Source organism: Pristis pectinata, chromosome 27 (assembly GCF_009764475.1).
Source record: "Pristis pectinata isolate sPriPec2 chromosome 27, sPriPec2.1.pri, whole genome shotgun sequence".
NCBI lineage: Eukaryota > Metazoa > Chordata > Chondrichthyes > Rhinopristiformes > Pristidae > Pristis > Pristis pectinata.
The window spans coordinates 16,599,269-16,612,778 of NC_067431.1; the positions used below are offsets into that span (position 1 = coordinate 16,599,269).

Sequence of the window (13,510 nt, forward strand, 5' to 3'; positions counted from 1 at the left end):
GGGAGGAAGGGGGTTAGGTAGTCTTAGGCGTGGTTTAAAGGTCAGCACAACATGGTGGGCTGAAGGGCCTGTATTGTGCTGTATTGTTCTATGGTTCTATGAAAGTAAGCTAGCAAATAATATAAAAACATGTAGTAAGAGCTCTTACAGGTATATAAAAAGGAAGAATATTAGAGTAAATGGTTGGTCCCTTAGAAGATGAGACTTTCCCTGTTTGAATGGAGTCACAGAAAGTCGATAGGTGGTGTGCTCTTGTTGAATGCCAGAAAGGATATTTGTAGACATGCAGGGGACCAATCAATAATTGTCATAACATTGTCAAACACATTTGTTTCCATTTTATAAATACTAGCATTATTAGTCCTGTTAGCAGGCTGGAACAGCTGTCTTGTGTTTCACTTGGCAAAGTCTGTTGACCACAGTGAACTAGGAGTTCGGCAGTTCACATAGTGACAAACTATGCTCTGTGCTGGTCTCATTGGAACAGATTGGCGTTCACGTGACTGGCCCTTGCAAATACCAATGACACCACTTTAAAGGCATATCCCCAAAAAAACATGTTTTGTAAGTTTAGTCCTGTGCTTGCCTGTAGAAGCAATTGACTGGATAATTATCATAATGTATGTTTAATTCTGTTTTTGTGAATGGATAACTCTGTTCAAATTCAAAGATTTAATTCAATGGAAAGTAGTATATAATTCTTTGAATATTTTGCAATTTAATTCATTTTCCATTGGGTAATTGTTTCATTATCTTAAGAATTCTTCATAACTTTGCACGATTTCATTATATATAACTCAGTGGAATGAATGATGCTATTTGCAGAACACGTGAAAAGTCTTTCAATTTATGTTGTTTTTGGAAGGTTATTCTTCACTTAGTCATATTAACCTCTAAGTTGTACTCAGTCATTGTTTATTAAGACCTCTTCATTTGAGCAGTGCTTCTGAATTGGAAGGTGCTTTATTAATAGATCATAACATTTGTCAGTCATTGATACTTCACCAACTATTCCCTTGCTTGCATATGCATCTGCAAGAGCTGCAATGCATTTTTTCCTTTTTCCTCTTTCCTTTTCACCATCCAGGGACCACACAGTCCTTCCAGGTGAAGTAGTGATTCACATGCATTTCTTTGAATCTACTGTACTGCAATAGTCGTCACAATGTGGTCTATGCTTTGGAGAAACTGAACGTGGATTGGGTGACTGATTTGCAGAGCACCAGCATTCAGTCCACAGGAGTGACCCTGAGTTTACTGCTGCCTACTAATTCATTTCTCCATCCCGTTCCCACTGACCTGTCTGTGGCCTCCAGCAATATTAAGCAACATAAGCTGAGGAACAGCAACCAACATTTTGTCTCGGCACAGTGCAGCCTTCTGGACTTGGTGTAGAATTCTACAACTTCTGGTAACTTGCTTTCTTGTATCAAAATGGCCACTTCTGTTGTAAATCTTCCTCTCTTACTTGCACGGCCAGACCTGCTAGACATCTGCTACTGCTCTGCATTTTGCAGTATTTACATTCCTTTGTGTCCTCTCCCCCTCCCCACCCATCTCCCCCTCCCCACCCATCTCCCCCTCTGTCTGTCTCTCCCTTTAATTGCCCTTGTTTCATGTTTCTCATTAATTGTCCTCATTAAGCTATCAACCATATTACTTCATATGTAGCTCATCCCATTTGCAACCCTGGTGTCACCATATCAGAGATATTGCCTTTGTCCTATCCACCCTTCTCTCACCCTTTTGGTAACTCAAAGCTAACTTTTTTTTAAAATTCTTTTTCCCAGTTCTAATGAAAGGTCTTCAACCTAAATTGTTAACTCTATTTCTCTTTGCACAGCTGCTACTTGACTTTCTGTGTGTTTCCAGCAATTTCTGTTTTTATTTCAGGTTTCCAGCATCTACAACCGTTTGATTTTCCGAGCTTGTGCCGATCTACGGCTGATCTCCTTATCCAGATCCGGTGCAATTCACGTCATCTGGCCTTGTAATATAGTTCACATGGCAAATCGTAGACTGAGTTGATCCAAGTCCTTCCAGGCGTGTCTCTCAGCCAGAGGCCTACCACCATTCACTGGTTTAGGTGTGCTGAGAAATCTCAGCAGAGCCTGGATAGCTGATGAATTAGAATGCCTCGGTAACAATGAATGGGTTGTTGGAAGGTCAGTGAGCAGCCCTGGACCACTTGCTGATGTGTAACAAAGGTATATTAACCTAGCAATTACAGGTTGACCATGGACCATCAGAAAAAATGGGACAGAACAACCAACTTGTTCACTTGCTGCTGACCAGACGTGATGGCTGCAGTGCACACTGATTAAGCAAACCTCGGCAACCCTGCAGAAATCCTGACGGAGGTAGAGACTGCCTGACAATGGCAAGTCTCATTGACATGCACAGGATGTGGTATGATCAGCCCTTACATGGACCAACAACATCATTGTTAAGGCACCCTCCCCTTCCAAAATAAAACCTCACAGACAAGGCCTGCACCTGAATTCCATTTATTATTAAAAAAATGTGGGAATGAAATAAACCGGGGTTAAACAAAACTAGACTGAAACAGCATGAAATGAATCAAGACAGCTGACAAATAGCAATGTGTATCCTTAGAGCTGAAAGTCAAAAGGAAATCTATGCAATTTATGTTACTAATTAGATCAAGCTTTTGATACCTGTGTTATCTATTTTTTTTGTTTTTAAGATGCATCTCATTATTGTGTAATGTTCTGACACATTTTCATGGATTTTGGCACTAGTAGAAGTTGTTACAGAATAAAGTAAAAATATGGTGTCAATGAAGTGTTAGATAGTTTTCAATCCAATTAGCATTCATATAAATGTGGGCAAAATTTCTGTGATTCCCAAATATTAAGCTACCATGATATATGTTATGATTAAGTTTGAAGTGCTGAGATACTTTTGTCCGCGTGGGTTTCCTCCGGGTGCTCCGGTTTTCTCCCACATTCCAACGACATACAGGTTAGGAAGTTGTGGGCATGCTATGTTGGTGCCGGAAGTGTGGCGACACTTGCGGGCTGCCTCCAGAACACTGTACGCAAAAGGCGCATTTCACTGTGTGTTTCGATGTACATGTGACTAATAAACATATCTTATCTAAGTGGAAATGCTCCTATGAACAAACAGCTGGAAAAGTGTATATTAAACAATTATTTTATGCTGTCTCTGTTACTCCTAGCACCTGATTTGATGGAGTTTTACCAAGTTGTATGACCATCAACTTAGAAGGGGAATGCTGTATGATGCTGGGTGAGCTTGTAAATAATCTACAGTATTGGGAATGCAACAAAAATGTAATTATTTTAAAATGATCTTTAACTGTGAATGTAATTGAAGGTCTGAGGCAAGATGTATGGATAGATTATAGAGTAGGGATTTTTTTTAAACCAATGTTTGCTGCTTCATGAAGGCTGGTAATGTTCTGCCATGAATGTGCTGTTCTAGTAGTTGTTGTGTTTATAAATATTTATCCCCTATAGTTCTTCAAGTATAAACAAGACAAAGGGCCAATATGAGAGCTGTGAGATGCAAGGTTCCCTGTAAAAGAATTTTAATCAGAGATGAAGCGATATCACTGTGCATTTCTTGTCGAATTTCACTTCATAACTTTATTCTTTATAATGATCAAATAATGCAATTCAGACAAGTTTAACTTTGCTTTATATTATTTAAATTAATACATGCAGAAACAACACAATGTAAATAGGATTTATCTGTATAAACAGTTAACTACAATAACTACCATAAATTTGTTGTGCAAATGTGCCTGCTTGAACCATAGGATCCTAACTAAAATATTTCAAACATATCCCACAGACTCTGTGGATTTAATTTACAAATTGAGAAATGATCTTTATTTGTTGCATATAACCAGAATCCTGGACAGTTTCTGTATATAACTTGCACATTATCAGTGTGAAGTGAACTAGTCTGCATTAAATTTGCAAACAATTCATTCCAGTAAAAGTGATGTTGCTTATAGCCTTCAGCTCTTATAGCAACTAGCTTTCTGACCCATTTTACTGTGATTATATTGGTTGCAGGGAGGAGGATGTAGGGGGTAGATAATTATACTAGACTGTTCAGAATTTTTTGTGTTTTTGCAATGGACTGATTGATATTTTCTCAAGTGTTTTTTTTCTTTAAACTGAGTTGGTATTGAATTATCCCTGTGGAAGAGAGTGATAACCCCAATCCCACCATGCAGGACCTAGTAGAGCATCCCGTTCCTACCCCATTATATGAAACACAGCACCCACAGTGTTACACATTGTAAATCATGTTAAAGGTTATCAATCTGTCAACATTCTCTTGCATTATTGGAGGCACATGTTGTAAGGTACTTTACTGTGGGTATTCATATTGTATGGAGTTCCTTCCTGGGGCTATAAATGGTGTTGGAGTATTCTGGGGTACTCATTGTAAAGGGGGCATTTACCCAGAGTGTTCAGTGAGTGCTAAATCCAGGGAATGCTGTGGGGATATTATTGTGTAGGGTGCGTTGTGGTGTGATGACTGTGTGGGGAGAGGTAAGCTGGGTCTTCTCAGAGTCCAGGGGCATTCTGATTGCTACCAGTTTGAATTGTTCTACACTACATTTTAAGATCACTGGGATTTTCTTCACCTGGAACCAATTATGGAGTAAACAGAAAATATCAACAGGAGAGAGACTTAGATATTGTAACTGCTGAAAAGAGCCTTCTGAGGAAATTTTGGGATATTGTAGTATGCTGTGTGATGCATTAGTGAAAGAAAGAATTGCAGTTACATACAGTAGTGCCTTTCATGATCTCAGGACTTCTAGTTACTGCTGTAATGTACGAAATGCAGCATTCAGTTGATAATTACTGGATAATCTGTTTTAGTTATGTTAGTTGAGGGATAAATAATAGTTGGATTCTGCAAGAGCATCTGTGTTCTTTGAGTGGTGCCATTTTTCAGGGCATTAAGATCTGTAAGTAATATTTCAACACCTACAGGATCAGTCATTAGCTATTTTGACTTTGTAAGGATAGCTAGCATCACTGTCTCACTGACATGTCTCAGCTCTTGGGTTCCTGCATGCACAGTCAATATTTCCCAATTACAGATGAAATGGAAGGAAAATGGGAACATTTAATTAGCTTGTGGGTGGTTTGTAGAACAACTCCATTTCACTTACTTTATTCCATATCTCTTAATGATCATACCAAAAAGAGTTATTTTTGTAAAGATAGTGAAACATTATGGTATACTAAAAAAAACAAGGAAAAGCAATATTATGTAAAGGATACAATTTAAAGCAGAAACAGAGTATGTCTGTGTACAAATAACTGGAGGCCGCAGGATAAGTTGGGAAGGAGATTTAAAAAAAACCTAAGAAGAAACCAACTGTAGAGTGAAAGGAGAGTGACCCCTAAGTAAGAGCTCTGATGTAAGAACATTAGAACATAGGAACATATGAAATGGAGGAAGAGTGGGCTGTTTTTTGCTCCACCATTCTTCAGGTCATGGCTGATTTTGTACATCTGTACCATTTCCCACCACTGTCCCCATAATGTCTTGATTGCCTTAGTATCCAGAAATCTATCGATCTCAGTTTTGAATGAAATTGATAACCGAGCCTCCACAGCCTCCTTGGATACAGAATTTCAATTTCTCTAATTGAAGAAATTTTTCCTCATCTCAGTCCTAAATGGCATACCCATTATCCTAAAACTGTACTCCCTGGTCCTGGACTTCTCAGTCAGAGGGAACATTCTCCCTGAATCTTGCCAGTTAAGCCCTTTAACAATTACATGAACATTGATCAGTTATCCTCTCATCCTTCCAAATTCTAGAGAGTACAGTCCCAGTCTCCTTATTCCTGGAACCAGTCTAGTAAATCCTTTCTGCACTCACTCTATGGCAAATACATCCTTTCCCAGATAAGGAGACCAAAACTGTACCAATTGCAATGAAACTCCCTTACTACAATAATCAAACCTTGTCATTATAATGGCTAATCTACTAGTTGCCTTCCTAATCACCTTTTGGTCTTTAGTGACTTGTACAAGCACATCCAGCCTCTTGGAACATCAATACTACTCAATCTCTCACCATTTAACAAATGCTCTGCTTTTCTGTTACATTCATCAAAATGAATTACCTCACATTTTTTCACATTATGTTCCATCTGCCATATTCTTGCCCACTTACTCAGCTTGTCAATATCCCCCAAAGCCTCTCCGTATTCCTATGTACTCACACTTCCACCCAGTTATGTATTTTCAGTAAACTTGGAAATGATATATATTTGATCCCCTCAGCTAAATCATTAATATAGATTGTGAATGCGCCCAAAAACTGATCCCTATAAGCCTGCCAACCCAAAAACAATCAGTTCATTCCCACTCTTTTACTTCCTGTGCGATAACTAATTCTTTATCCATGTCAGTACATTACCTCCGGTTCCACGTGCTCTAACCTTGTTGGCCAGCCTCCTGTGTGGAACTTAATCGGTAGCCTTTCAAACATCCAAATGCACACATCCACTGATTCCCCTTTATTTATTCTACTAATTACATCCTCAAAGCACTACAGTAGGCCAGTCAAAACACAATTTGCTTTTCATAAATCCTGACTATGCTGTTAAGATATTCTGTTATTACATCTTTGATTATAGATTCCAGAATTTTCCCCACCACAGACATTGGCCTCAGAGGTCAGTAGTTCCCTGGTTTTTTCCTCTCTCCCTCTTTGCTCCTCTCTCTCTGCCTCTCCTTTCTTAAATGTCACATTTGCTACCCTCCAATATACAAGAACAATTCCTCACCCTATGGAACCTTGGAATATGACAAGCAGAGCATCCACTATCTCTAAAATCACCTCCTTCAAAACTCTGGGATGTAGATCATCAGGACCCCCTTTCTATATTCCAAGTCAACTATCCCCACCTTCTGAGAATTGATTGTTGCAAATCTCAAATCTGTACCGCAGGTAACCCAAACCCTCCTGGCCTGACTTTCATCCTTTCCTTAGCAGGAAGTCTTGAGGTTCCTCCCACTGTGTTTAAAACATCCAAAGGCTTCTTAAAAGGCTTCTTTGTCCACTCCCTCTATGGCAAACTCATACTTTCCTAGGGTGTCAGTAATGCATAGATACCCAAGGAGTGGTTGCCTGGAGCTGTATGACGTGATGACAACATAAAGTAATGTGGCTGTATGGAGGAATTTATTTGCTAGCTTTGGGCTCTTTGTGAGATGGTATCGAATCAGATTTTTGGATGTTGTAGCCTGGGAACTGAATCGAAGGGTGTGACCTTAACATAATTCCCGCCTCTGCACGTTTACTTCTGAGGCTGACTTGTTTATACATCTTAGAAACAACCAAGCAGAATCTGTAACTCCAGACAATGATCGTAAATTCATGTGCCGGCACCCCGGGTCCCTCCAATCTCCTTGGCTCGAGCTGGTCGGTTTTAAACCTAACTGGACTTCCTCGATCACATAACCGTGAGCTGTTTTCTGTTTTACTTGAGGAGAGCTGGGTGAGGTTCTGCCAGAACTTTTGACAATTGGCAGACACTGAAATATTAAGGGGGCGTGGATTTGTAGAAGGTTTAGGATATTTTACTACATTAGAATTGCTATATTCCTTTATATATAACTTGTATTCCCTTGAGTGTTGGAGGTTAAAGGGCCGTCAACTTTAAGGTAATTAAAGGATTTGATAGCTGGGAGCAGTGACATAGAAGTGAAAACAAATGATTCGAATGCATTAGTTCGAATCCTACCTTGGTTGCTGGGGAATTTAAATTCAGATTAGTGAAATAATCTAGAGTTTAAAAAAAAAACAGCCTCTGTCATGGTGATTATGAAGCTACTGGGTTTTTGCAAAGCCATCTGATTTACTCTAATGTCCTTCAAAGAAGGAAATCTGTATTCCTGATCTGGTTTGGCCCACTTCTGACTCCAGACCCACAATAATCTGGTTAACTCTTAGATGTCTTAGCAAGCAATTCAGTTGTATCAATTTTTTCCTCCTTAAAACACAATAAGAAGAAAACTGGTCAGATCACCTGGCATTGACTAAGGCACTAGATTAGGACATTGCAAAGGCACTCTCAACCCAATCAACCACAGAAAGAGCTCCACATGAACATCTGAAGACTGGTGTCGAAATTGAGAGAGCTACCTCGCAGACTGTCTTTCTGTCTTTCATTCATGGTCTCTGGGAACTTCTGCCATAACCAGTAAGGCAGATAGATCCACCATTTGTGGGAGCACATAGGTATGTAGTTGAGAAGGAGTGACCCTGCAAATCCTTACTTAGCATTTACACTGAACTCCATGATGTCCCATGCCATCAGTGAATCTGTTCTCTTTATTGGACAACACTTGAAAGAAGCCCTGAGAAACAGAGCACAAATGTACTTTGGCTTGGGGACTTCATTGTTCATTGCCAAGACTGGCTTGATAGCACCAACATTGATTGACCTGAAGGACTTGCTTCCACATTGAGTTTGTGACAGGTAGTGAGAACTAGGACAAGCATTTCACCCTTGCCAGTCTACACATTGTGGATGCATATGTTCATGGTCCTGTGTGTACCACCTACAAAGTGCACTGCAGATACTGAGCAAGATTGCTTCTACGCCACCTCACAAACCTATGACCTTTATCATCGTGAAGGACAAAGTCAGCAAGCACATTGGAATAATACCACCTGCAAGTTCTTCTCCTAGTTGTACACCATTGTGACTTGAAAATATTCCTTTCTTGTCACTAGATCTAAATCCAGGAAGTCCCTATCCAACAGCAGTGTGGGTATCTCTTTATCAGAAGGACTACATCAATTCAAGGGGGTGGCTCACCACTGCCTACCTTCTCAAGGTCCTTAGATACTGACCTTGCCATCAATGCCTATATCCCTATAAATAAAATAATAACTGGGGCTGAAATTAGATGTACCAACTTTTCTCTGATGGGGAAGTTCAAAACTTCCTTAAAATTTCAGCTTGAGGATCTTTGCTAATTAAGGATATTCAGGGTACTGAACTCGGGCATTAAGATGATCACCCATGATCTAATTTACTCCCCTCCTTTGTACTTGGAGGGGGGGGGGGGTTGGTGGGGGGTGCGGGAAGCAGAATCAGGTTGTTGCTTTACAGCCAGGAGAAAGTTGAGACAGTTTATAGTTTAATTAATATTACAATGGACATTTGTGTTCTGTCTTGTTTCACTTTGCCAGTACAGATTGTGTTTGGGAATTTAACCTGAAATCTATTCTTAGGATTGCTTAGTTACTGGTGGGAATTGATTGAATCAATATTGGACAATCCACATTACAAATCAAATAATATGGAAAAGATTGAATGACTTCAAATATTTTTGTCTGGTTTATAGTGTTAAATATTTGAAATTCGGCTATTGAATCTAAAACTGTACAAATAGTGACTAAGTATTGGGAGTGACTATATATTGGAAGTCTTGGTTAGATGTTTTATAAAAAGTCATGGGGCAACTACATTATTCTGTGCAAATCTCAAAGGAGAAGGGAGAAACCTGTGATTTTATTAACAAACTCTGGCAGTCTGCCATGCACTGCCTCTTCATGTGGTCAAGTACAAACAGTGACTGGAAACTGAATGACCAGCTGCTGCCGAGTGACTAGCTGTTGCCCCTGGAACCTGCTGGTGGTTAATGCCACACTGAGTGGGCTCATCGTATTTTGCATTCCTTATCAGGAAATGAAGGAAGAGGATAATTTTAGATTCACATTCCTTTCTGTGTTGAGATAGCTAAGCCCCAGTTAACTCTTCTCTACGTAGCCAGCTGGGACTAATGTAACCTAGAATCAACAGGCAATACCACAAGCTTTAGGAGCTGGAAACATGGAGCAGTAGGGAGGTAGAGAGAGGAGCAAAGCTACTCTTTAAGCTAAATCCTACAGTTCTAACTACAGATTCAGGTGATATCACTGCTGTGGCATGTGCTTGTCATTTGAACTCTTATGGTTGGATTCCTGTGTGCATATTCTGAGGGGGTCAGCAGCAGAGAAATTTTCACCCATAAGTATGTTGCTTCTGCTGAAAATACCATTCATGTGCATTGAGGATCCAAGATGGCAAAGTCTCTTCATCTCCATTCTTGTTTCACGGCATCTGACATCGTAATGGTCATGAATTTAGAATAACGTGGAGCTGGTGAGTTTATGTTATGCAGTTCGTGGAATCAGAATCCTATTTAGAGAGAATGATTTCATATATGTTCTGTGGCAAGACATTTAAAATATCCCTCTCAAATTCTGACTAAAAGTGCTTCTTTTATTGTACATTTTGATGAAATCATAAGTTACCTTAAGTTTTGATTTCTATTTAATTCTTTTAATTCTTTTCCGGACTTCAAATTGTAGTTATTGCAGCGATTAGTACAGCAAAGTGCATTTTGCTTGCTGCATTATCTGAACAATCTTGCTACAGAATGATGTATATATTTGAGCTTAGAAATATTTTAATTTAAGAAGTCCATTACTGTGGTAATGAGGGCAGATATCCTGGGACGCTGTTCAAATGAAGCTATATTGATAGAGCTTGGGGGTAAAAAGGCAGATGATCACTTAGCTGGGGGTATACTACAGGCCTCCTAACAGTCAGGAGATAGATATGTCAACGAATCACAGGGAAATGTGAAGTAATAGGGTTATAGTTGTATGGGGTTTTCAATTTCCCTGATATTAACTGAGATCTCTTTAGCGTGAAAAGCATAGTTGGGGTACAATTTTTTCAAACACAACCAGGAGAGCTTATTGAACTAGAATGCATTCAGGCAAGTAAGTGGTGGAAGTATCACTAGGAGAGCATTTTGGGGAAAGTGGTCATTACTCTGTAGTTATTGAAAGGAATAAGAATTGTCTGAAAATTAAGGTCCTGATTTGGGAGAAGGCCAAATTCATTGTTATAAGACCAATCCTGGCAAAAGTAGACAGGGATTAGTTGCTTGCAGGTAAGTCTACATCAGACAAGTGGGAATCATTCAAAAGTGAAATAATGGGAGATCAGGGCCAACATGTTCCCATAAGGGTGAAAGGTAAGGATATTAAGTCCAAAGAACACTGGATATCAAGGGCTGAATAAAGGAAGAAATGGAAGCATATGGCAGGTATAGAGAACTAAAAATAGGGGCAAGTTAAAGTGTAGGAGCATATTTAAAAAATTAGGAAAGCAAAGACTAGCGTGAAAGATCACTGGCGGAGATTAATTAATGAAAGATTAAGGAAAATCCCAAAACATATTGTAAGTATATTAAGGGCAAAAAGGTAACCAGGGAAAGTGTAGGGCCCAATAGGGACCAAAGTGGCAGTCTGTGCAAGGAACCAGAGGATATATGTGAGGGCTTAAATGAATACTTGTATACCTATTTACTCATATAGAATATGGAAATTACCCAGAATACTCATTTACTCTCGGACACTTCCTCCTACCTACCCCTGAACATGACCCCACCAAGGACCACCAGGACATTATCTCCCACACCATCACTAACCTCATCACCTCGGGAGATCTCCCCCCACAGCTACCAACGTGATAGTCCCACAACCTAGGACTGCCCTAGGTTCTATCTTCTCCCCAAAATCCACAAAAAAGATTGTCCCAGCAGATCTATTGTCTCCGCATGCTCTTGCCCTGCTGAGTTTGTATTCTTGTACCTGGACACTATCCTGTCCCCCGGTCCAATCCCTTCCCACCTACGTCCGTGACACATCACATGCTCTCCAACTCTTCCATAGCTTTAAGTTCTCCGGTACGCACAACCTCATCTTCACCATGGACGTCCAGTCCCTATGTACCTCCATTCCCCATCATGATGGCCTCACCACCCTCCGCTTCTTTCTTGACCAGAGACAGAGCCAGTCTCCTTCCACTAACACTCTCCTCTGCCTAGCTGAACTTGTCCTCACTCTATACAACTTCACTTTCGATTCCTCTCACTTTCTACAGACCAAGGGTGTAGCCATGGGCACTCGCATGGGCCCTAGCAATGTCTTAATCTTCATTGGCTACATTGAACAGTCTCAGTTCCAAGCCTATTTCGGCCCCATTCCTCAACTCTTTCTCCGCTATATCGATGAGTGCATTGGTGCCACCTCTTGCACCCGTGCAGAACTTGACAGTTTCATAAGTTTCGCCACTAATTTTCACCCTGCTCTCCAATTCACTCGGATTATCTCTGACACCTCTCTCTCCTTCCTTGATCTTTCCATCTCCATCTCAGGAAATTTCTTATCCATTGACATCTTCTACAAACCCACTGACGCCCACAGCTACAGTACCTCAATTACAGCTCCTCCCACCCTGTCTCTTGCAAGGACGCGATCCCTTTTTCTCAACTTCTCCGCCTACACTGCATCTGCTCCCATGATGAGGCTTTCCACTCCAGGACATCAACTTCTTTACTAATCATGGCTTCCCCCCCCCTCCTGTGGTCGAGAGAGCTCACACCCGCATCTCTGCCATTTCCCGCACCTCTGCTCTCACCCCCACCCCTCCTAGACCCAACAGGGGTAGGGTCCCCTTGTCCTCACATTTCATCCCACCAGCCTATGTATCCAACACATCATTCTCTGCCACTTCCGCCATCTCCAATGGGACCCCACCTCCAAGCACATCCTCCCCTCCCCACCCCTACTCCATTCGGTACTCCAAGTGTGGCCTCCTCTACATTGGCGAGACCAAACGCAGACTAGATGACCATTTCGCAGAACACCTGCGCTCTGTCTGTAACCGCAATCTGCATCTCCCCGTTGCCAGTCACTTCAACTCCCCCTCCCACTCCATCACTGATATGTCGGTCCTTGACCTCCTCCACTGCCAGGAGAAGTCCAAGCGCAAACTGGAGGAACAGCACCTTATTTTCCATTTTGGAACCTTGCAGCCTGACAGCATGAAATTTGAAGTCTCCCACTTTAAGTAATCCCCTCAACCCCCTCCTCCCCCCCAACCATGCCTCTTCTTTTCTTCCCTTTCCTAGCCTATCTCTTTTTTCTACCCTTTTTTCCTCCTTACCTTTGACCCATCCCCTGGTGGATCTGCTCTCCCCTCCTCCCCTGCACCTGCCTATCACTACCTCTTACCTGCTTCTACCTATCACTGCCTTGTGCCCACCCCACCTCCCCTCTTTTGTCCACCTATCATTGTTCTTCTTTTCCCTCCTATATATTGTGCTTCCCCTTTTCCTATCTTCAGTCCTGAAGAAGGGTCCTGACCCGAAATGTTGACCGCCTGCTTTTCTCCACAGATGCTGCCTGGCCTGCTGAGTTCCTCCAGCATCATAGTGTTTTTCATCCAGATTCCAGCATCTGCAGTCCTTTGTTTCTCTCGTTCATTTGTATTCACTAAGGAGAGGGACAGTGAAATTCTAGAACATGTAATAATTAAAAAGAACATATTAGATGCCTTAGAGGGCTTAAAGGTGGATAAATCCCAGAACCTAATGAGGTTTATCCTAGGCTGCTATGGGGGATTGGG

At 41.1% G+C, this 13,510-nt stretch overlaps 1 protein-coding gene across 7 annotated transcripts in view; it reads left to right on the plus strand.

Annotated features, from left to right (window-relative positions):
* The window catches only part of LOC127583662 (ubiquitin carboxyl-terminal hydrolase 2-like), a 118,820-nt gene that overhangs the window by 9,986 nt on the left and 95,324 nt on the right, over positions 1-13,510 (plus strand). For 3 of the 7 annotated variants that reach the window (XM_052039877.1, XM_052039876.1, XM_052039878.1), the window contains one exon: positions 1,894-2,207. The exons of 3 other annotated variants lie outside the window; for them this stretch is intronic. In XM_052039877.1, coding sequence (XP_051895837.1) covers positions 2,195-2,207 — 13 coding nt within the window. In that variant the 5' untranslated portion in view covers positions 1,894-2,194. Of the gene's footprint in view, positions 1-1,893; positions 2,208-3,202; positions 3,274-13,510 lie in introns of those variants that run through there. One more of the 7 variants, XM_052039874.1, reaches the window with a different exon arrangement.